Genomic DNA, 23,082 nt, shown 5'->3' with positions numbered 1-23,082 from the left:
CTCTTTCATGCTTTTAATCTTCACAGTGAGTGAAACAAAATGGCAGAAGTCAATCCCTCCATTTACACAATAGGAAAGCTTTCTGCAAGAAGCACATTTTGAGAAGAAATGGCAGAACTGAGGACATTAGATCCTGAAAGACTCATGGGGTAGAGAATGAGAGCACAGAATGGAAGTTACACAACATATGGTTTGTTAGATGCTTGTCCTGCATGCAACAGAAAGTACACAATTAAGTGAATAGCAGAAGGCAACAGACACTTAACCAAATAAATTATGTGAAAAGTTAGAAAAGAACAAGAACTCCATTTCCTCCCCAAAATAATCAACTCTGAGTAGAAAAATGGAAAGCAGGTGAACGTGGTTGGTGTGGCAAGCAAACTTAACATTTTTACAATCAATTTTGGACACACTAGAAAGTGGAATGATTGCAAAGAGAAAAGGAAAGCATACTTCATCAAGGAAAGGCTCAGCATGCTAGACAAGGTTTTTGAAATTTTTGTCATAATGAGGACAGGTAAGAGCTTAAATACTCTTAATTCCTGCTCTCTCCCCTCATTTTTCCTTTAAAAAAATCTTTTGAATATAACACTGAAAAAGTGAGACAGCAGACGGAATAAAATGAGAGATACAGATCCTTTCCTTCCACTGGCTCCTGAAAAAAGCCCTTGGGTATTTAAAGGGATGTGCCACCTTCCCAACTTCTTTATTCCCCTCCCTCTAATCTGATCTCTGTACTTATTATCTCTCAACACTCTTCTGACATCCACTCCCCATCTCATCCTCCCTTTCTCATTCCTTCCCCAGGGATCCCAGGGAAGGAGAACACCTAAAGCATTCAAGAAAGTGCAGCCTCAAAGTCTACAGAAGAATCTATCCATCACTTCTGGTTCACTGACTTGCTCCTCTGGATACTGCTGTTTCTCTTTGCATGTTGGGTGTAAAGACAACCGAAGTCAGCATTTCCAAACAGAAATGAGGTGTTGAGGCAGAGTTCAGGAGGGATTAAGAAACTGGGGATAAATGCAGCTAGAGGGAACAAACACTTCCTCCTCTCATATTAATGTCTTTTTCTACAGAGATCCCCAAGCTGACTGGGCTACAAGGACTGTGATATTGCCAGTTTCAGTAGAAACAGGATGGAAAAAATAAGGTGCATATTTAATTATAAAATCAGTAGAGTATATGCATTTCAGGCTTTAAATACAGGCTTGTTCTTTACCAGGTTAATAAGCCAAAGCTGTTTAAAAAAAATTAAAAATCTGTAAGGCTCCTCTGAATGTTCCCAGAGTTATTAAAAAAAAAAACCAACCCAGCGATATTTATAGTCTGAGATATCTAAGTAATATCTAAACTGGCTTTGCAAACATATCAACTTTAAGCAAAGTGACTGTTGATTTGAGGAAACAGAAAACAAACTTTCCCCTGAATGCTGTGTGTCTCCACAATCCAAGGAGCTTCTTCAGTCCTAACATCTGTTCTATTATATACCCACACATTTATCCACCAAGGGGGAAAAAAAGAAAAGGAAAAAAATCACTTGTAGAATAGTTTAAGCCAGCACTGGTGGTATTAGTAAGCAAGCAATCTTGCTGTCAAAACAAGTTAAAAATTTTCAAGCTGCATTCTTTAAAACTCCAGAATCAAAAGCAGCAGTAGATAAACTGAGCAAGACTCAAACTGTGATTAACTGACTGTGACACACAGTGAGTTTGAAGTGACATGCAAAGGAAAAAAAAAGGAAGAAAATGAAAGAAGATACAAACTGAGACTTAGAGACCAGCTTTACGTCCATAGTTTGGATTCTTGAAATTGTTAATAGGGCTCTTGTATATTGGATTTTCTTGCTGAAGTAAAAGAAATGGTCAATGGCGAATAATTTAACAGGAGAAAAAGAAAAGTAACATTCTCAGCTATCACCAAAAGAATCATGCTATATAAAAAGAAAAGTGTTAGTAATTTTTTTTCTAGCACAGAATTAATTAATTTTCTTAAATTAAAAAGACTTCCCAGGAGATTTTTAAAAAGCATTCTCCTATCAAGCACACGTGGGTGTTGACTTCTACAGAACTGTAGTGAAGGGGTTCTGATTAGCAGATTCCTAAAATTTCCCAGAGGCAGCAACCCCCCAGCCTATGTGTAAGCCTAAAGACCATAGGCTTGTTTTTCTTGCATACTTTTCTGTTGACAACGGGCTGGGAAGATTTCAACAAAGCAGTGTACTTCTCGAATGTGTGGGGGTTTTCTTGGGTTTGGTTTGGTTTTGTTTTGTTTTCCCTACTGGTAACACATAACATGTTTTAAAGTCAGCTTAAAATAAGGACATTTCTGTTCCTCAATAAGCCAAAAGGCAGGAATACAGTCTGAAACATTTAAGGCACGTGAACAAAAACCTTCTGTTCTTCCTCAACTACTGTACCTCTTATACAGATAAAAGCCTCTTGACTTACCGTATCCCACTTGGCATTCATCTTCTCCTTTTCAAATTTAGCAAATTCTCTTCTGTCATGAATGATCATTAGTAGTTTCCAAATCAATAATAATGCAAGTCCAATAAGAACAATTCCAGCAACCACACCAGCTACAATGGGAATGATGTCAGGGCCACTAGGGCATTCTAGGGAACAAAGTGAGGGAAGAATGATTTTACAAAATGGTAAAGGTCATGCACATCCAGATGCTTTCAAAATTTTATTTTATTTTATACTGAAGCCAGTATTTTGAATATTCAAGACAGGCCAATACTATTTTCCTTTCAAATAATGGAAATTTTGGAATACGCACATCCTGTAACATTTTTTTTTATCCTTCTAATTTGTGTTTAATCTTAGCAATAGAACAATTCATGTTCTGATGATGAAGTCCATGTACTGCTAACCCCTTGAGCTATTCATCTAGAGTATCAAAGTAACTAGCAATTGTATTTAAAACATGCAACAAATGCAGATTAGCAAAACACTCCCCACATACTCTCTCAACAGCGTTACAGAAAAAGCGTGTTCCCCGTTTTACCTCAGGTGGCTGTTATTGTTAGTACCTAATAAACAGAGACAAGTAATAACTTTGCTCCTGAGAAAGTTTTTAGGATATTTCCTCATCTTGGGAATTGATCTTTGCTGAAATAAAATTTTTAAAAAGGCACATCTTCTTTGAATAAAAAGATCATGTACTTTCAAAATAAGTGAATTATGTCTTTAAAAGGAGTAATACAGATGCAAAATTATTTAAGGTGACTGGCACAGAAATAATAATCCTCCAAAATAAAACCCAACTCCTCTATTAATACAAAATTCTCAATGGTCGCAAACTGAACAAGGGCTTTTGCAGAGCTCAGTGCACAGACTGAAGGAGTCAGAAGCAAATAAATGCAGCTCCTGTGCTGCCAGTATGAACACTGCTTACCCCAAAACCTGCAGCCTCCTAATCTTGGTAGCTGCCTCTGCAAGAGTGAGGGAAGTGGGAAGGGACATGACAGGAATTCTTTGGTAACCAGTAAGGAACAAGTGTGTGCTCCACCAAATATGGCTCCACTGAACAGAGCTGGTTCCTTCAGCACTTCTATGGCACAAAATTAAGGTGCCTCCTGGTGCATGAAGGCTTCATATAGCTGCTAGGGCAACAGAAGTTTATCCATGAAGAAAAGATCAGACCCCAACAGCATACAGCATGTGTTCACTTGTCCCAAAAGAAGATGGGGCTTTGGACTACATTTTTAGAGCATTTAGACCGTTCTGAATGGAAGTGGTATTTATTTCTAAGAGCTACTAACTACTGATCTGTGCTAAGTGATGATCACCCAAATGATCAATTCTGAAAATTCCTTGAGTAGAATAGAGCACTAAACCTTTCAGCACACAAGTAAGGAATGTCTTTTGTATCAAGCTTATAAAAACCAGGAGACCACCCACACTGCTAACGTACAAAACCAGAATTTTTTTCTGGTACAAAAACACCCAGTGATTCAAACTAACAATACTTTTGGTAAATAAATGGAAATTACTGATTGAGCTACAGAATTGTTCTCTCTTTTTTGTACCAGAAGATGGAACAAAATCAACAGTGGTTGACTATTAAGGATTAACTTAAGGAAAAGGCTTTTCGGATCTATTATTGAAGGTACTTCAGTTAAGTAAAAGCTCCCAGCATGAAATAAATTTAAGCAGTTTAGAGCACATTACACAATTTTGTGTTGTTAAGTTTTTTGTGTAAGACTGGTCTCATATTATTAAAGGAAAAGAAAAAAGCAATGAAACCCCACAGACACCACTGTTTCTAACCTGTGGCACAAGCCCAGTAAAAAAAAAATTATCAAAATTCATATATCTAGGACTTGCTACGGGACAGGTAAAACAAGCCTGCAAAGTATGTCACGTGGAAACATGAAATGCTTTACGAAATACACATATCTGATTGACTTTTTGTTTTTAAAAAACTAAACCTCTTTCTGTCAGCCTAAAGGTTTAAAAAAAAAAAAAAAAAAAGATCTAGAGAGACTCACATTTTTCTAAAGCCACTCAAGTTCCAGACATCCACAGCTCTCCCTCAGGGAACAGGTACCTGTTTCCAAATGCATCCAGCTCATGCAAATGAACCAGAGCTACTTTGTAGTACACAACAACTGCATGAACTAACCACCAAGACAATGTTGCCTACTCTCCCTTCGTGTTCATACCTGGGGTCTCCACCACGTGGACGTTGGCTTCACCATTTGAGTTGACAGAGTATGTGAAGTAGAACCAGCAGTCATCGACATCCTTCTCTTTGCAATGAGACAATGGATCGGGCTGTCCAGGCTGTGGCAACTTGTCTCGACTTTCTACCCGTGTCATGTTGAAATGCATACATTCCTGAGAACATGTTTCCTTTTTTTCTCCCTTATCAAAAGCTCTGCATTGAACGCAGTCCCTGTGGAAGTACAAATCACAAACAATGCTTTTCAATACAGTCACAAAAGATTTCTAACATTTCATCTAAAGAAACGTAAAGGAGAAAACGTGGAAAAATACCCCAACAAAACCAACCCTTCTGTCATAAAGGCCGGGGAAAAAAAAAATCAAGACAAGGCTTTTTACTGGCCAGAATATTTGTGTACCTTGTGATTAACAAAAGCTCCCTTTAATAAGTTCCTCCTTCCCTGGATAACCCACAAGCTTCAAGGACAGAAAAAACCCAAAAAGTTACCTAAATCTCTAAGTGGAATTAAGGCTAAAACTTTTCAGTACCTCCACCTGGAAAATGAATACTCTCAGAGAAGGCAGTGTAGGAACAGAGTATTTACAGTGAGAGTATCTGAGAGAGAGACAGGTCAAAAAGAACAAACTGAGTGACAAGCTTTACAGTTGGATATCCCTCTAGATAACTCAGAAAAAAGCAGACTGAGCACGAACTTTATACTTAAAAGACTAAAAAGTTCTGAGAGAAAGCTTAAAGTCAGCTGCACAAAGCCAGGGATAAGCTCAGCCACTAATCATAAACTTATTTAAAAGTTTCCATGCAGAAAATGCTTAGTTTCTAAAAATCCCAATTTCCAAAAGCAGGGATGCAAATTTCACTGCACCACACAGATCCATGTTTAGTTTTCAACTGTCAGGATACCCTGACTATTTCAATAGTATTTTGAAATGAAAGTTTAAGCAAAAAGCTTAGCTGAAGTTATAACTATTCTGGATACTGCACACTACATGTCTACTTTTGTTACATTAATTTCAAAAGGTCATGGTGATGGGACTTTACAGCTTGCCACATTATAGACCTATACTCCCTCCAGCTCTGCAGAAGGTTGGCTGTCAATAATTATACATGAAATAGGGGACAGCTAAAACCTGCCCAAGTCAATCTGTATGGTTAAAACTGATTTAACCTAATGTACACATTTCTATTCCTAACAAAAAAAAGTCAGGGAAAGAAATTAAGAAATAGTTAGGCTACCTGTAAGCAATCAAAATACTGTCTTAATAATGTTTTGTTTGTAACTATTGATTCTCACCCAACAACTTTTACCGTCTAAAGGGATGATATGATACAATGTCCTTACATTTCAGGGTAGAATAAAGCACAGTATCAAAAGCCTCTTTTTAAAAAATCTGCACATGTAAATATCACAAACTAAAATTGGGACTTTGTTTTCTAGGTACTTACTTGTGCTCTGCACAGACACCGAGGCAAGTCTGACACATTTCACATGTGGGGCCTTGGAATTTGGGATCAGTACAATTACAGGTGCCACATTCACAGGTTCCTCTTCCATTGCAAATCTGCCCATTAGATGCCATACACGGAAGAGTATCCAAAGAACAATCACATGCACTACCAGTGAAGTTGGGGAAACACTCGCACACTCGGCATTTGCAGATACCGTTTCCTGTGCATTGAAAAGGCACGTAAGTGAAATGAAGTCTAATATGAAACATAAAACTTGTTACAGTAAGAAATGAATGTTCACCATCTCAGGACAGATAGAGGGAAAAGAAAACTTGGTGGAGACATAATGAAGACACCAATGAATTAAGAACTGCAAAATAAATTCTAGCTCCTTGAGAAACTATTTACAGATGTTTCTCCCATTTTCCCCATTCTCCTACATTTGTATTTCCTTTCGTAAACAAAATAACAAGACTAGGAAAAGCTGGCCAAGAACAGTACAATGTGACGGCCATACCTCCTGGGTGAAGAGCATTACAGCACTACTACAGTTCACAATTTTATATGTTCATAGATGCACTGATCACTACTGCCTTTATCTCTATCACTATGTAAATTTATAAAGCAACACCTAAAAAGATGATGCACTAACTTAGACTTCACAACACAGAAAAATGAAACACCTCTGGCTCCCCAGAACACCACCATTCAGCTGCTGAACTTCTGACCTCATCCACCCAACCAAATTTTATGCTCCTTACACTCCCTATACAGGAAACAAGATACCTGTATCTCCAGCTGATTTGGAATGGGAAGATCTTTGGCTACAGCCCTCTCTCCATTGAGAGGAAAGTGTTTAAGTCAATACTTATCTGTCACCATCTATTTTGGAACACCACCACTACTGCTCCTATCCTTTGGGGAGCTGGTGAGCGATATTCTGAGCAAATCAGACAGATGAAGTGTTCCCATAATTCAGTTAAAGCTTAGTGGCTTCTCAGTTTTATTTTTGTATCATAGTCAAAATTGAGGTAGTAGTTACACTCCCAGCATGTAATTCCATGTGCAAAGCAGCCTAGGGAGGTTACAGGACAATACATGCAGCAAAATAATTCAGACACTGTCTGCTAAAGGATTTTCTAAATTGCTTTTGATTTTGGGAATTAACTGCCATCAGAGTCTTGTTTCAAGCACTTAAGGTGTTTTTCTGGATCTTGCACATTCTACTCTTCACTTACCTTAGTCTCAAGATAGCATCTTACTGGTATCTTGTCAAGCACTGAGTCAAGCACTATTACAAGTAAGCTGAGGTCACTATCTCTTTTTATTGACGCAGTGGTTACACTGAGCCAGTATAATATTATAATCTCAGGCCAGCTGTCTCAGCATTCTTTACTATAATACCTGAGGGTAATTCTGTAATAAACAGCAGAAGTCAAGTTCACTTTACATCCTTCTTGTAGCTGTGATTCAAAGAAGGTGAAGTGTGTTTTAACACACCATGTGTTCATGACTACAGAGAGCTGTTTATGAACAGACATTTTCAATCACTAAATCTATGGATATTCTCATCTCTATCATCAAGTAGCTATGATCTATACGCTACATAACATCACTCTACAGGGTAGAGGTGACAGACTTTTAAACTGCTGGCCGGTTTTGCATGCAGAAAACTCTGAAGTAGTTTCTCACCTCCACAAATCAAACCATTCGATCGATCACAGTTGAAGTTATCACATTCACAATATTTGCCAGAATACACTTCATTGGTGTTTTCTCTTTTCTTGCATACACATTGTCCACAAATGCATTCTCCATTGTTACTGCATATTTCTGTACTGTTCTCCCTCCTGCAGTAAGCATCCACATCCTCACTATTTACTTCATCTGTACTACATTCACATAGTCTTCCAATACGTCCTTCATTACATCTGCAAGGTAAAAACACGACTGAAAATATAAACTTAATTAAAAGTCATACAATAAAAAGACTGCAAAGATAACACAAAGAACACATGTAAAAGTGACTATTATCTCAAGGAGGATATTCAGAGTTAAAGTGCAAATGGGATTTCCAGCTGATATCTACATAACCATTCTTGAAGCTGCTGGTGCAAACTGGACTAAGTTGCTCCTATGCTGATTACGCGTTCCAGGTGAGAAACTACAAGTCACCACCTCTAACTAAACTGCCACATAACCACTATTAATCCCTCTCTCATGTGACAGAACAATAATTATTTTAAGTGACTGTTCACTGTAGCTGCTGTCATCTTTCAATGAAAAGATTTCCCACGAACAGCAATTAGGCAGGAAAGTAGATGATCTTCAGAGCTGCTGAGCCAAGATCTTTGAGGATCAGCACTTCTCACTATCAAGGTTAAAATATCGATGAACAAATGGAAGTTGCTATTGTTGCCAGCAGTGACTGACAAACTGTTGTGGGGTGTCAATCAGAGACAGTGCTTCCATCAGATTCTGCTACTGTTGCAAAAGCAAAAGGCTGTTCTTACTCATGGGTCTGTTCTGCCCTTTGTGTAACTATGAGGACACCAGGGACAGCAATACTAAATTTAGTAAGTCTTCCTACACAAAGATTGGAAAAGTCTGATGTTCCCTTTAAATAAGTAAAGTGAAACCTGACTGCAAATTGGAGCAATTCATCCAGTACTTATGGCCCAAAGTGGATAATGCCTCAACTTAGACAATACTAAGCAGTTAGAGAACCATACTTCAGTCTTTCAAATACCCTGTTAACTACCACCAACAAATTCACCAGGCAGGTGTCAGTCAGTTCTACACCAAAAGTCCTCTAAGACTGAACTCAGTATCTGTTGCTTTATTTTTAATAATAACCACATATTAAACCATGAAGAATGAGACTTAGAAATTTTATTTCAGTTACAGTTGATTGATCAGGAACCAATATTTTTTTTTAAAGTCCTGAATCTTGTTTTCCTAGAGAAGTACTTAAAATTTATTCTGCTCTTACTGTTCTCATCTCAAGTGTTTCAAAGAGGAAAAAGTTTTATTTTTTGCTGTGGGTTTCTTGGAGGAGGGAAAAAAAAAAAAAAGCTAAAACCTTGACTTACTACGTTGATCTTCAACCAGTCTCCACTGAAATGCTAAGATTTTGCTCTGCTTTCATTGTGTGCAATTCCAGGAAATCCAGTATCATTTTACTTAATTTTCAAATGTGTAATAAGGAATACACATCTAATCTATTCCCTGTGATAGGCAACGATGGATATTTCAAAGGTATACGTATAGCAAAAGAAGTTATAAGTAGTCTGAAAGATTTACAGATATATCCAATTAGAAGAAACACTTTAGGAAGTTCCCAAAAGCTTTGCAATAAAGCAGAAAGAAGAGATTGGGGATGCCATCCAAAATAAAAGGTTGTTCTTTTATGGCTTTTTACTCTACCTTGCTATGAAACAATTGGTGGCTATCTGGGTAGGAGCTCCTAGCAAAAAACTAGGAAGCCTTTGAATTTCCCAAAATCATCAGACCACACATTAGAAAGACATAATTAGATCAGTATGAATACTTGTAAAAATATCACAGATTAATCTCATTCATTTTGTTCCATAAATCCATAATTTTGCCATAGTACATGCACCTCAAAAATAAACAGAAAAAGCAGCAAAACCTATATATTTTAAAGGACTGACTCAAGGCCAAATGCGAATTCAGACTTGTACAACAGCGTCAATCTAATGAGCAATACTATGAATTTCAGCATATGGATTATTTGCAGAGGTAAGATAGCATGTCAAAATATCCTAAAAGAAATAGGTTTGTAACAGTAATTCTTGTCCTTTCACAAAAAAAAAAAAAAATATATATAGTAAAACCAAACAAATGCTAATTAAGGAAACAAAGGTCTTGCTCAAACCCTTTGGGGAAAAAAAAAGTCTATTTATTTACCTGCATGCACCACATTCAAATGTTCCATTTCCTTCGTGGCAGGCTGGACTATTAGGTTCTCCTTCACCTTGACACTGACATTCACAGATGAACTGAAGATTAATTTCTACTTCTTCAGTGAATCCTAGTGGTTTAATTTTAATTGTTTCATTTTGTCCTTTCTTTGGACATTCATTAGCCATTACATTAATCTCAAATTTAACCTGCAAAGAAAAATAAATGAAGTGCCACATTACGAAAAGGAGTTTTGTCTGTAAAAAAAAAAAAATACTGAGTGTTGGACATTTTAAATGATTTTTATATTTGAGCAGCAGTACATATACCGTAAGTTACCTCATCTCCAATTGAAATATTAGAACATTTCCTTCCATCTTCTTGTGTGTCATTCACTCCATTCTTGCAGAAAGACTTATAACTGATGGTCACTCCTTTTGGTAGCTTACTATTTTCCAGGATAACCTCTGAAGAAAGGGACTAAAACAACAGTTATTAGCTAACTTCAAATTGAGTCATGTAAGCATTTTTTGGGGGAAAAAGCCATTGTACAATTATGGAGAGTCTAAGTACCAATCCCACGGACACACTGGAATTATCTAAATTCCAACATGCTGAAAAACACCAGAGCAGCCCATGGTGACCCCTTCTCACAGCTGAACCCTGTTCTGCAGGGTCAGAGCAGGTCTCTATGGACATGGGAGGTGCTTGTTTGCCCCATGTACTCCAAAGGAGAAATGGGGCTCATTTGCACAACACAGCCATGAAGAAAATACCTTAGAGCCAAACCCAAGAGTCCCTGAGGTTGATACAGGCATTTTCTTTGGGGTCAAGAGGTTGCAAAACGGCCCTTTCCACTTCCACATGAAAGGAAGGCAAAGAACTGAAGGTGCTGAAGAAACAGTGCATTGTTTCAGGGGTTTTTTAAAGGGAAAACACAGCTGACAGCATTTCCTTTGTAACTGTGTTTTAAGTGGCTTTCAGAGTGTCTTTCTAGTCATCTAACTTCTTATTGCCATAGTGTCTATATGTCTAATGTCGTTTTACTGCAGAGGTATATTTATAGTTTAATATATTAACTTCCTGTTTTGTAGAAAGAAATAAAATCCACCTTGGAGAATATGCCTGAAAAACTCATAATAACTTAGAAGCAAGAAAATTAATACAACCCAAATGAAGTCTGAACTTACATTGTATGCATCAATGATCAGCTGAATCACGTTGCTGGAGTTTGAAGACAATGTTCCCACTGCTGATTTTGGTATCAGGTTTTTCAATTCCTTTCAATATTTATGAAAGTAAAAGGAAAATTACAGCCTTATTAACAAACAACGTATAATTGGTACTAAAATATCTGTATGGTGATATAATGCTTTAGTAGATTAACTAGTCAAGATCAAGTGCTTCAAAAAACAGGGCTAAAGTGTTGCCAGTGATCTTCATTATATTTTAGGTTATATGCAGCACTGTGACTATAAACAAATATTCAGTCTTTTCTTCTCCTCTGCACTTTCAAGTTAAATTTGGTAACAGAATACCAAGACCTCCTCTTTTACAAGTTGACCACATACAGTATATCTTCAAGATCTTAAAGAAGCACTACACTTTTAGTGCATTAAAGATAGGCGGATAAAAGATTATTTCCAACGAAAAAGAAAACTTACAATTTGAATATAGGCAAAAAAAAAAATATCTTGTTAGGTTAAAATGAGGAAAAATATGCATCTCCTTTACACAGTCATTTCCTATTTCGCAACCACATCCAGCAGTTTAGTTAATTTTAAACGTTAGGAATATAAATAGACTACAAATGCTCTTTCATAAATGTGTCTCTTGATTCAGTCCACACCCCTTTCAGCTATTTCGCTGTAAAAATATTCATAAAAAATAGCACTGCAAATACGTTGTCCACTCCCTTCTACCTACAACGAGGGACAAGGAGGAGGGGCACTTTCTCCTTGGAAATCAGATGTGCACTCAGTATCAATTTGTACAGGTAAAAAAGGCTTAGTAAACAAAAATGTGAATAGCAAAATATTATTTTCCATACTTATTTTAATTTCAAATCAAACAATTTGAATGATTTCAGAGCAAACCTGTCAGTCTTAGTGTTTGAGGAAAAAAAAAGTACAGAGAGTAGAAATGTATTATTTATCTTTACCTTATAAACAGCCTGAAATTCTTCAGTAACAGCAAAGATTGTCTGAATGTTGTTCTCACTAAGCTTCTGTACCAGATGAGCAATAGATGGATAATCCTATAAAAATCAAGCATAAAACGCAATTCAAATTTGGGACAAATGCTAGAAAACAATCAGAAAGATTTTGACATTAAAAATACAAATAACCTTCAGAAACATATGTAAGACTTCTAACTAGCCAGCTTTGCTACAGCTCTAAAGAAAAACAACCCCTGCAAACAAACAGGCACTGAAAAGATTCTGTATATGCCCCATCAGATAGATGTCTTAGAAGAGACTACAGTAACATTATCTTATTCCATGCCATTTAAAATCTTCAAGTTAAATTCCTAATCTCAATGTTTTAAAAAAAATTACCTTTGATAGTTTTCCACATGACTTATCTCAGTGAAAACCACTACCTTTTGCACTGTTTCATAAAGAAAAGATCAAATACAGCCAAATTAATTGTAGGTTTTTATTGAACAATACTCACTTAACATTAGGAATGTATGAATACACAAACTTTGTAAAGCTTATTGTGTTTACCCCATCCAGCATGTGTTTTTGTTTTCACCTTTTGTCTGACCTGTCTATCAATAAACTATGAAGGCAAAGTTGTCAAGCATACTTTTATCATAAACTTTGCATTATAAGATTTCAAGCAGTCTTAAAAAAAACTGACCAAAGAGCTCTCTATTTTACAGCAGTAAAATACTTCTGAACACAAAGACTGGCAAAATGATAAAATAATGGGACAGAGAGACCACCAGTTGCCAGTGGAGATGCAGGATTACTAATTATTATAAAGGTTAAAGTACAACAACACAAATCATAGAGTGAAAGTTGCCATTTCTTGAAATTTTCCAATTAAGACTGGATTAATTCTTGCACATTTGCTTTAGTTAAGCTGAAGTCACTTGATGTAATACAGAGACAAATGGGTAAAGTTCAAAAGATGATGCAGCCTAAAACTCTACCAGATGACCTAATGAGATTTTTTAAGCTTAAACATCACAAAATATTAATTTCCCTAGAAGATGACGTAAAGACTTACGTAATAGTGGCTCATTGTGTACATATTATTTTCCAGGTGACATTTCCCATCATTTGGTAAAACAATTCCACCAAGTTTACCATCTCCTGCAAAGTGAAATCCAGCATCCGTGGAAAAGACTAACAGTCTTGTAACATTTCTCCAGCCAATTTGTTCCTTGGGAAACAAACAAATGCATTTTTGGTATTTTGCACCAATTTATTTTGCAATGGGGACCAACAACTGAGAGATAAATGCATGAAAAAGTAGACAAACTCAGGAGAAACAATACTGCAAAAGTGTCACCCTGGAAATCATATAATTCACTCAAACCTTAAAAGCATTTGCATTTAATGAAATGTCTGCTCTAAAATGCCAGCTGTAGGTTTCTCAACAAAGGCATGAAATATTATTTTTGAGACGTACTTTGGTCTGCCCAGATCCCACGAGAGTGTCTGAAGAGGAACAGGGTTTTAAAACTTGCATGTATTCAGTTCAGCTCTTAAATGCTCCCAAGTCCACTTCAATGTTACTACCCCAAGCACAGGGGACAGTGTTAGGGTGTGGAGCACTGCTGCAATCTTGAATCAGAAGATGTGGCTTGCTTGGTGTTAGGGCCTGAAGAATCATCAGGCTTTGCCAATCTAGTCCAGATTCACACTCGGCATAGCGCTTGCCAAGAAGACTGGCCTTTTTCACCACCCCACTAGCATCCTGGCTCACAACTGCCAGGCCGAATTCTGCAACCAGCCCTTTCCTATTTTTTTTATAAAATTCTTCCTGTCCAGGTGGGTTTTGAATGTCTCCAGAGAAGGAGACTCCACACCCTCCCTGGGCAGCCTGTCCCAGGGCTCTGGCACCCTCACTGTAAAGTAGTTTTTTCTCAAGTTGAAGCAGAACCTCCTGTGTTCCAGCTCACACCCACTGCTCCTTGTCCTATCGTTGGGCATCACTGAGAAGAGCCTGGCTCCATCCTCATGACATTTGCCCTTTACATATTTGTAAACATTAATGAGGTCACCCCTCGGTCTCCTCTTCAAACTAAAGAGCCCCAGCTCCCTCAGCCTTTCCTCAGCAGGGAGATGCTCCACTCCCTTCGTCATCTTGGTGGCTCTGTGCTGGACTCTCTCCAGCAGTTCCCTGTCCTTCCTGAACTGTGGGGCCCAGAACTGGACACAATATTCCAGATGTGGCCTCACCAGGGCAGAGTAGAGGGGGAGGAGAACCTCAACATAAACATAAACACAAGTTACCAGAAAAAAAACCTAAACCAAAACAAAAAACCAAACAAAACACCAAATTGTAGGAGGCTTATGTACTTTTAAAATAAGACTTCAGATTGTTTCAGAAAGTCCTGATGCCATTAATCAAGAGCATAATAATATGGTAACAAAGCAGTAAACTTGGATATCAATTTTTTGGGAGTCCATGTTGTACAGGTGGATAGAAAGGTCTGTTGAACTACAAAAACATCAAAGAAGAATGCAGTGACCGAGATCAGATCTTAAAAAACAAAAATCAGGTTTCCATCTACTTCTGCCTGAGAAGCCAGTAGAAGTTACAATTCACCAAACTATTCTGAAACAACAATTACAAGTAGTATATAAAGCTTTGAAATAACTTGAGAACAGTTGCTGACTCAGAATTTAATACACTTTTGAGCAGAATTTTAACTCTTAGAACAAACTTTTACAACTTTGTCTTTGGAAAGTGTCTATCTGCTGTGAACGTGACCTTTTGTATCAGAAATAGTGTGGCCAGCAGGAGTAGGGAAGTAATTTTTCCCCTGTACCCAGCACTGGTGAGGCCACACCTCAAGTACTGTGCTCAGTTTTGGGCCCCTCACTATAAGAAAGACATTGAGTTGCTGGAGCGTATCCAAAGAGCAGCAACGAAGCTGCTGACAGGTCTGGAGCACAAGTCTTACAAGGAAGAACCGAGGGAGCTGGAGTTGTTTAGTCTAGAGAAAAAGAGGCTGAAGAGAGACCTTACGGACAAGAAGAAATGGTCTCAAGTTGCGCCAGAGGAGGTTTAGGTTGGATATTAGGAAAAATGTCTTCACTGAAGGGTTGTCAAGCATTGGAAGAGGCTAGCCAGGGAAGTGGTGGAGTCACCATACCTGGAGGTATTTAAAAGATGTGTGTAGATGTGCTTAGGGACATAGTTTAGTAGGGGACTTGGCAGTGCTAGGTTAACAGTTGGACCTGATGATCATAAAGGTCTTTTCCAATCAAAACAATTCTACGATTCTAGGATTCAAATCAGCACTTTCACATTTCCCTGTGTCATTCACTCAGTAGAGGTCTCTACAAAAGACAAATGCTCGTACCCATGCAGTCTGCCTAGTCTACCTTGTTATGCTAGCATGAGGTGACATGAACAAAAGTCAGTCACCATAAAACAATAAGGCTGTATTCAAACATTTTCATCTAACAGAGCAGTAAAGAAAACTAACAGACACTTACCCCACAAACTGCAACCTGCATTATTGCATCAAATCCACCTTCAGGAGAATCTAAATTTCCAGAAATGTGTTGTTTACCTACAAGTTCATTGAATTTATTTCCTTCACTGGTAAGGCTGAGCACATTTTTATAGCTAAACGGACTTGTACAGTTCTGGTCACCTGTACAAGGATTTCTGAGTTTGGCTGGTGTTGTACTTATATATGGCATCACAGTTTTCTCCACAAAAGAGCCAAAGCCTAAGACAGAACAACAAAAACCCTGTAAGTTGGAGAATGCAAGTCTCTTCTATTATAATACAATAAAATGCAAATGCATTATAGCTGAACTGACGTCAGAAATAGCTCTCACACTTGTTTACATTCCACTTTCTCCATCAACACCAAGTACTCTTGTTCCTCAACAGGTTCTATGTATTAGAATACATACCATAATACTGCTAATAAAATAAAAAAAATTAAAATACTCTTCATACACAATCATGTGAAAAACATCAGGAAGGAAACTTGATTTTTAAGTTTTTTTAGAATAGGCAAATCTTTCTTACCAATTCGAAAGTCTGAAGTTATTTTTTCCATTTCTAACATCAGAGCTGTTCCGAGACTTTTCACATTCTCTAAATCATCTTTCATAGAATAGGAGAGGTCCATAAGATAATAAAGGTCAATGGGGTAGTCTTCAGCTCTCTTAAATTTTAATGAAAATGTTTGCGGTTCCCCTGTTTCAGAAATCAAACAACAAATAGAAACTATTAAAATCTGCACAACTGCACTGCTAAGAAAAATGCATTTTTAAGTTAAACCTCTGAAATACTGATGGAGGTTTTGAACTAGAGGCAAGTGATTTTTTTCTGTTAAATTAAATGTTTAACATGAATTTATGACAAAAAACTTCAAGAAGTGTTTCTTTCAAATGTTCAACTTCATATTTCCCAGGTATTTTACCTCCCCACAGAAAACACTAGCCTGCCAAAAATCAAGCCTCTCTTAGTTGCTGCAATTTAAAATCTTCATACTTGCAATAATTTTAACAAGGTTCCTGTAAGATCTAATAGCACAAATTTTCAATATCTGTTTGCATCCAAGGTGGCTCCAAAAATTCTCAAGGTTTAGTTTAAAAAACACATGTTGTTTAAATAGGTCTAGAAAAGAAAAATCAGTTCTGGATGGCATATTGCAAGTTATTTTGCATCAAATACAGGCTGAGAGCACAGAAATGGCAGCAAGATAATAGCAAGTTACTATTTGTTGCAACTGTAAGCCCAGACCCAGAGTTTTGCCAACAGAAGCATGTAGTCTCACTCTGATGTTGAAAGACACTGCAGAAGAATTACACACACGCCCCCCGCCCCAGGAAATGGAAAAGTATTCTTTTGCCTATTATATAAAAAATAAGGAATAGAATTAGAAGTTCCCCCCCCCCAATCCCCTTCAGTCACTGAAGTTAAATGGTGATATTACTGCTGCTTAAGTCTCCTTAATAATTAACAAACATTTGTTTAATATGAGCAAAGTTAGCAAACTGGGGAAACCATTAGATGGGAAAAATGAATCCCATATGAATCAGAGTTATGCAGCATGGTTTTCACAAAAAAAAAAAAAAAATTCCTAAAAAAACCCAACAAACAAAAAACCAAAAACACAAACCAAAAAGAGCTTTAGATTTTCCTTAGCTACTGTTTCCTTAGCTTTTGAGCCTGCACAGAAAGCAAGTATCCCCCTCTGCAAGCACACAATCCCTCATCAGAGAACTTAGGACCAACAGAAGTGTATAAAAACAGAGTAATAATCTTTTGGGTAATTAGATCCTGGTTGCCCAAGTCCCTTATATGTTCTGATGAAAAAAACTGTGTGTCAAAAGAGGGACAATAATTTGTTTTGTGGCTGAAATGGTCACATTATAAACAAATAAGGGCAATACCAAAATTGCAAAATAACTTTAATTCCTTTCCCTTCCTCATCATGCTAAGCTTCTCCAGATCATCTTGCATTTATGAAGTCAATCAGCACCAAGCAGCTGACCCCGAGTAAAGGCTCTTATTCCAGATATATACAAGGTAGCTGTTGAACGTGTCTGCAGTACCCAGGAACTTTCCTTAAGGACGATCTCCACTATGCTCAAGTACTATATGAGCTACTAGCCCTGTGGTTTTTTTTCCCCCCCTCATTTGAATGAAATAAAGTCCTCTTTAGGGGCTGGAAATGGTACAGAACTACTTTGTTCTCATTACTGTAGTCCTACATCCACAACTTTAGCCTCTGGAAAGTATTTTACACAGTGATCCAAAAATCTTGCCGCATAACTACAAAACTATTCAGTTCAGACACACAGGCTTCAGGCAACGGCAGTACTTCAAGGAAAAGGAAATGCTCTCATAAGTTCTTCTTCTAAGAAGCCACACTGTAGAAAATCAACTACAAAATACTGAAAACAAAACCATTTTACCTTTCTGATATATACATATGTATAAATCCATGCTGTATCTATTTTCTCATAAGTTTAATTAAAAACAAGTGATAATATCTAACCTTTCATAAAAATCAAACAGTATTAGGAATATGTAAACACCTGGGGCTGACCTGAATGGCTCTGCTATCATTCAGGTCATCTGAACAACAGCAGTTAACAAAATGGTTACACATTCAAAACAAAAAATGCAGATGTGGTGGTGACAGAAAAATCATCTGAAAACTAGAATGAAACTGTCCTTACCGACTCTTAGTTTCAGTACTAATTTTTGTGGCTGGATCTGTGTAATGGCCTCTGGTTTCAGCTTCTCTGCAGCACCTATCTTACAACCTGTTACTTCTCTATCTTCAAGCACCTGTTTGCTACCTCTGGGATTTTCTGTATCTTCCATAGAACAGCCTTTACTCTTTAGTGCTGCCAAGTCATCGCATCGGGCAGATGTTGGTTCTCCTTCTTGTAAAAAGTCCTAGAAAAAACAGGCAAAGGTGTATGAAGTATACAGCTATCTGCATTTTGTTATACTCTAACCATAATAACACTTTTTACAATGACTCCATCTTTTTTTTTTTTTTTAAACATTCAGTAATAAAACACATACTTCTGAAATATATTAATTTATACTAAATACATCACTGGCTGCTATTTAGTCCAGGAGCTTGCATCTACTTATACTTACCTGTGTATAAGATATAAGCAAGATGAAAGAAAAAAATGCTCAATGTCAAATCTGACAGAAGCAGGACATCCTTTTAAATTGGCTACTCTAAAAGCAACAGCTTGTGGAAGAAGCTCTCATCTTCATGTAGCCAACAATCACAAGAAACTGTTTGTACAGCCTACTTGGCAAACATTCTCCCTGTTAATTTTTTTTTTTTAATGGTTTTAATTAAAGATTATGTAAGTGTGCCTTGGCACTCCACAGCAAAATGATGGCAATATGCTGACAGAACAGGGGAAATACAGATGACAATTTTTTATTTTGGGAAATTCAATTTAAAAGTAAGATCCATAAGCAAAACTAATATTTAACTTTTTTCCAAATAACAAACTACCATTACCTCAAAGCTAAAAAAAAATAAAAATAAAAATCTGTAACCTCAAATATGAATAAACCAGGCTTCTAATTGAGAAACCTGCCAATTCTGATTCCCCCCCCCCAATATACATATAAATAAATATATCTTAAAGCTTGTCAATTCTTGATGACTAGGATCTAAAAAAAAAAAATAAAAAAAATTTGATAGCTCAAGGCAAAATTTTAAAGTAAAAAACCCCCATTTGAACATCTTTCTTTTATAAAAGAAAACCTTCAATTTCTTCCCCTACTCCACCTATGTCCATCTAAAATACCTTCTACTCTAATGTCACTGGAAGAATATAATTAAACATACCCAGACAGATTCCATGCTGGAATGATCTTAAATAACTATGAGACAGCCAGCAGGGTCTGCACACACTTAAAATTTAGAAAGTAAAAGTAACCACATTGTGAAAAGTAATTCTACTCAAACCAGGACATCAGGAAAATCACAGTACCTGAATTTTTAAGTACAAATAAAGATCAAATTGAAGAGCTAGAGGAAACAATTATAAATGAAAACAGACATTTCTATACATTTAAAGTATTTACTGAAATTTGAAACCAAGGGAAAAAACCAAACCATAAAAGGAATTTTGCAACACTTACTGTTTTTTTACACCAGCCACAGTTTGGTCCTGCTTGTATACATTCACCACATGATTTTGCATTAGCTTTTATGCAGTCACTTCCACCTAGCAAAGAACACAAATCAGTCACTCCATTTATAGAAAGTGGTAGCAACAATAGAATTTTAGTTTGTTTCATTCTGGCTTTGTAAACTAAGTACTAACTACAAACAGGTTATTAACATGAGATATGATTGACATATTGCCATTAGCACTTGCCTAATGATATATTTATCTACATAAATAATTGTTAAATATATATATAATTTTAAAGCAACATTAATCTACGGCAATGAAATTAAGTGACTTGCCTTGCTGAGCAAATCCATTCCATATCAAGCAACAGAGGACACCAGCCCACGTAAGCAATTTTAAATTTGTCTGAAATACATAAACAGAAGACCAAATTGTATGATTTATCATAACAAGTAAGCAAAGAAAAAAAATTGCATGACACTGCAGACTTAACTGTTTTAGAGGAGACAAGGAACATGGAGCAGAGGCAAATCAAGTTATCTTAGTTGTATCAGCTGGACAGTTTTGCTCTAATATAACCATGTTTGTGGGCTAAACTGTCTAATGGCCTCTGGTTTCAGCTTCTCTGCAGCACCTATCTTACAACCTGTTACTTCTCTATCTTCAAGCACCTGTTTGCTACCTCTGGGATTTTCTGTATCTTCCATAGAACAGCCTTTACTCTTTAGTGCTGCCAAGTCATCGCATCGGGCAGATGTTGGTATTTAGAAGACATCAAACAGGGTAGCTTCTTAAATTATTTTGAAATACTCCTATGTTTAGTAAACCAGCAAGCTATGAGAAATTTAGAAATGCTGTTCAGTTGAGGGGAAGAAGAACCCAAACCAATCTATTAACATTTTATTAAAAAATATTTATGGTCTGAATGTTATCAGAGAGAGACTTCTAAATAAAAGATACCACAGAAATACCAGATGGAAACGAGGCTTCTCTATTCAAGTCACTATTTGAAGATAAATGCCAAGGCCCTTTCCACAGTATTCTCCTCAGAACCTTCAAATGGCATTTTACAGCCTAACTCTGCACCTTATACTCCAAACTAGACATTTTCTCTCACAATATGCAACAGAAAGCATCCTTGATATCAACTCAGCCTATTTTTTTTTTCTTCTTTAGTCAACAGAGAATTAATAGGTACCATCCTTATTAAAGAAAAAACACTCTTTTGTTCAGTGCTATGTATCTTAATGAAAGCCTGTCAGAAAAAAATTAATACATATAAACTATATAATATATGTGCTTTATGAGACAAGATTTGAATGCTTGTAAACCACAGTTTAGGGTTACTGACTTGTCATTTTCCCTAATTAGTGGCGAGACTTCACTTAGTACTCCAGCGCTAAGATTATGTTCTAAAAATAGGTTTCAAATAGACAATTTTTTTCTAAATTTTCTTCTACTTTAATAGTAGGTAGACAGCCAGGGTCATCTGTCACAGCTTTGAAATTTTGGTACTATTTAAAATTCCATTTCCCTTTTATTCATTATAAGAATTCTGAGAACTTGAATTGGGGCTGCCAATTTCCTTGGTCATCCTAAAATGTTATTGCTAATTAAAGTCTTTCTAGTCATCCTGGAAACATCAATATTCTTAATACTATTTTGTTATTAAAAATATCTTGCAATATAGCCAAGAAAAAGTGAATTTGGCAGTCTTTTAAAATGAAACTGTCATTTTCTAGAAGATGCACTATTATTCATATAAATTAGCAGCAAAATACTTAAATAAGCACAGCAGTTGAGCTTTGGTTTTCTAACTAAATCAGTTTTTCCCACAGTGATTTAGGGTCATTCATAATTGTTACATTGCACATCCAGCCAGACCTAACAGAGAAGGGATAGCTGCTCTAAAAGCTCACGGGGGTCGTTTCAAACAGGAGCCAACCCTTTGCTAACAAATTGTATCCAACAACAGTATTAGTTGGTTCATATTTTTCTGATAAATCATTTTGGCCCACTCCTCTCTTCAGTGGATGCTGCAGTCAGAGGTCTGTGTGTGTGTGTGAAGTTTAGACATAAGAGAATTTGCTGTGGAATGACTTGGCTAGATGTTACACATATAAAAAATTATTGATATAAAAAACAGAAAAATTGAACTGTGAATTATCCCTTACTTAACTTTTGAGCAATACTTATTGCACACACCTAACTGACTTTTCCCTCTGCCCATTGCTGCAGAGGTGACTAGTCCTTCATTCTCAAAAACTCTTTAATGAACACTGTTCGTTAAGTCCCCTCAATAAACAGTCACCAAAACCAAACCTGCACAATCACAAACACTGACCAGAGGGGAACCATGATCCAACAAATGTGAGTAGGTGGAAGACAGACAAAGGGACTGAATCAAGGTTAGAGAAAGACAGTGGTTAAATGATGCAGGAGCACACCCATCAGAGCAGGAGTCTGCAGGGGAAAGCCTTACCAGGCTGCTCAACTTTTAGGTTCCTCCTTTTCTGATTTCATGGTAGGTATGTTCTGTGTTTAACAAATCTTACTTCCCACAAATGACGGGATATTTTGTTACTCTAGGAGAATTTTTGCTTTAAGTACAGCCCAGAATGGGGTGGGTTTTTCAGTAAGGAAAAAACCTAAGCTTCTGACTTCAGTTTAGTACTGTCTTTTCTGTTAGCCAAAATGAGAAAATTATAAACAGTTCACCTTTTTAGGGCAGACTAGCAGCAGATGCACAGCAAGCCCATGCAGACTATATAAATAAGTCAGCAAAGACATGACACAGTGCTAAAACTATGACTAAGACCATTTGGAAGAGAAACGTTCCTGTGGAAGTGCATCTGCATGATGAATGCAGTTCTGGGCACCGATTCCCTGTAAAGTTAACAGGGAAAATGTCCTCTTCCATATATGGCCAAGCCCAGGCCTCTCCGAAAGCAAGGCGCCTGCCCTCCAACACACGCTAGCTCGCTTCCTTTACCTCCACTGCCTAATGGCTTTGTCATCTGTTGAGTTTTGGAAAACATTCAGTAAACATTTGCTAATTTGGATTCCGTTCTGATTGTTCTTTAACACAAGCAAAGCGATGTACATCCTCAGCCTCCAAACCTCCTCCCAACCGCTGCAGCAGCCTGGTCACAACTGTGTCAAATACATTCTCCAGCAAGTCACTG

General features: G+C 37.0%; 1 protein-coding gene across 1 annotated transcript in view; it reads right to left on the bottom strand.

Moving 5' to 3' along the window:
• Nucleotides 1-20,401, bottom strand: part of ITGB1 (integrin subunit beta 1) — a 25,879-nt gene extending 5,478 nt beyond the window's left edge. The window contains exons 1-14 of the mRNA XM_029086681.1: nucleotides 20,233-20,401; nucleotides 19,902-19,987; nucleotides 18,458-18,680; nucleotides 16,293-16,463; nucleotides 15,746-15,984; nucleotides 13,302-13,457; nucleotides 12,227-12,322; nucleotides 11,256-11,345; nucleotides 10,405-10,545; nucleotides 10,072-10,274; nucleotides 7,834-8,072; nucleotides 6,139-6,361; nucleotides 4,673-4,905; nucleotides 2,451-2,617 (exon numbers count right to left, since the gene is read on the bottom strand). Coding sequence (XP_028942514.1) covers nucleotides 2,451-2,617; nucleotides 4,673-4,905; nucleotides 6,139-6,361; nucleotides 7,834-8,072; nucleotides 10,072-10,274; nucleotides 10,405-10,545; nucleotides 11,256-11,345; nucleotides 12,227-12,322; nucleotides 13,302-13,457; nucleotides 15,746-15,984; nucleotides 16,293-16,463; nucleotides 18,458-18,680; nucleotides 19,902-19,987; nucleotides 20,233-20,344 — 2,379 coding nt within the window. The 5' untranslated portion in view covers nucleotides 20,345-20,401. The remainder of the gene's footprint in view (nucleotides 1-2,450; nucleotides 2,618-4,672; nucleotides 4,906-6,138; nucleotides 6,362-7,833; nucleotides 8,073-10,071; nucleotides 10,275-10,404; nucleotides 10,546-11,255; nucleotides 11,346-12,226; nucleotides 12,323-13,301; nucleotides 13,458-15,745; nucleotides 15,985-16,292; nucleotides 16,464-18,457; nucleotides 18,681-19,901; nucleotides 19,988-20,232) is intronic.
• Nucleotides 20,402-23,082: the final 2,681 nt, after the last annotated feature.

The sequence above is a fragment of the Antrostomus carolinensis genome, unplaced genomic scaffold, assembly GCF_000700745.2.
Source record: "Antrostomus carolinensis isolate BGI_N321 unplaced genomic scaffold, ASM70074v2 scaffold5799, whole genome shotgun sequence".
NCBI classification, from domain to species: Eukaryota; Metazoa; Chordata; class Aves; order Caprimulgiformes; family Caprimulgidae; genus Antrostomus; species Antrostomus carolinensis.
Note: the sequence above shows the minus strand (reverse complement) of the source record. Positions and strands in the feature narration are given on the sequence as shown.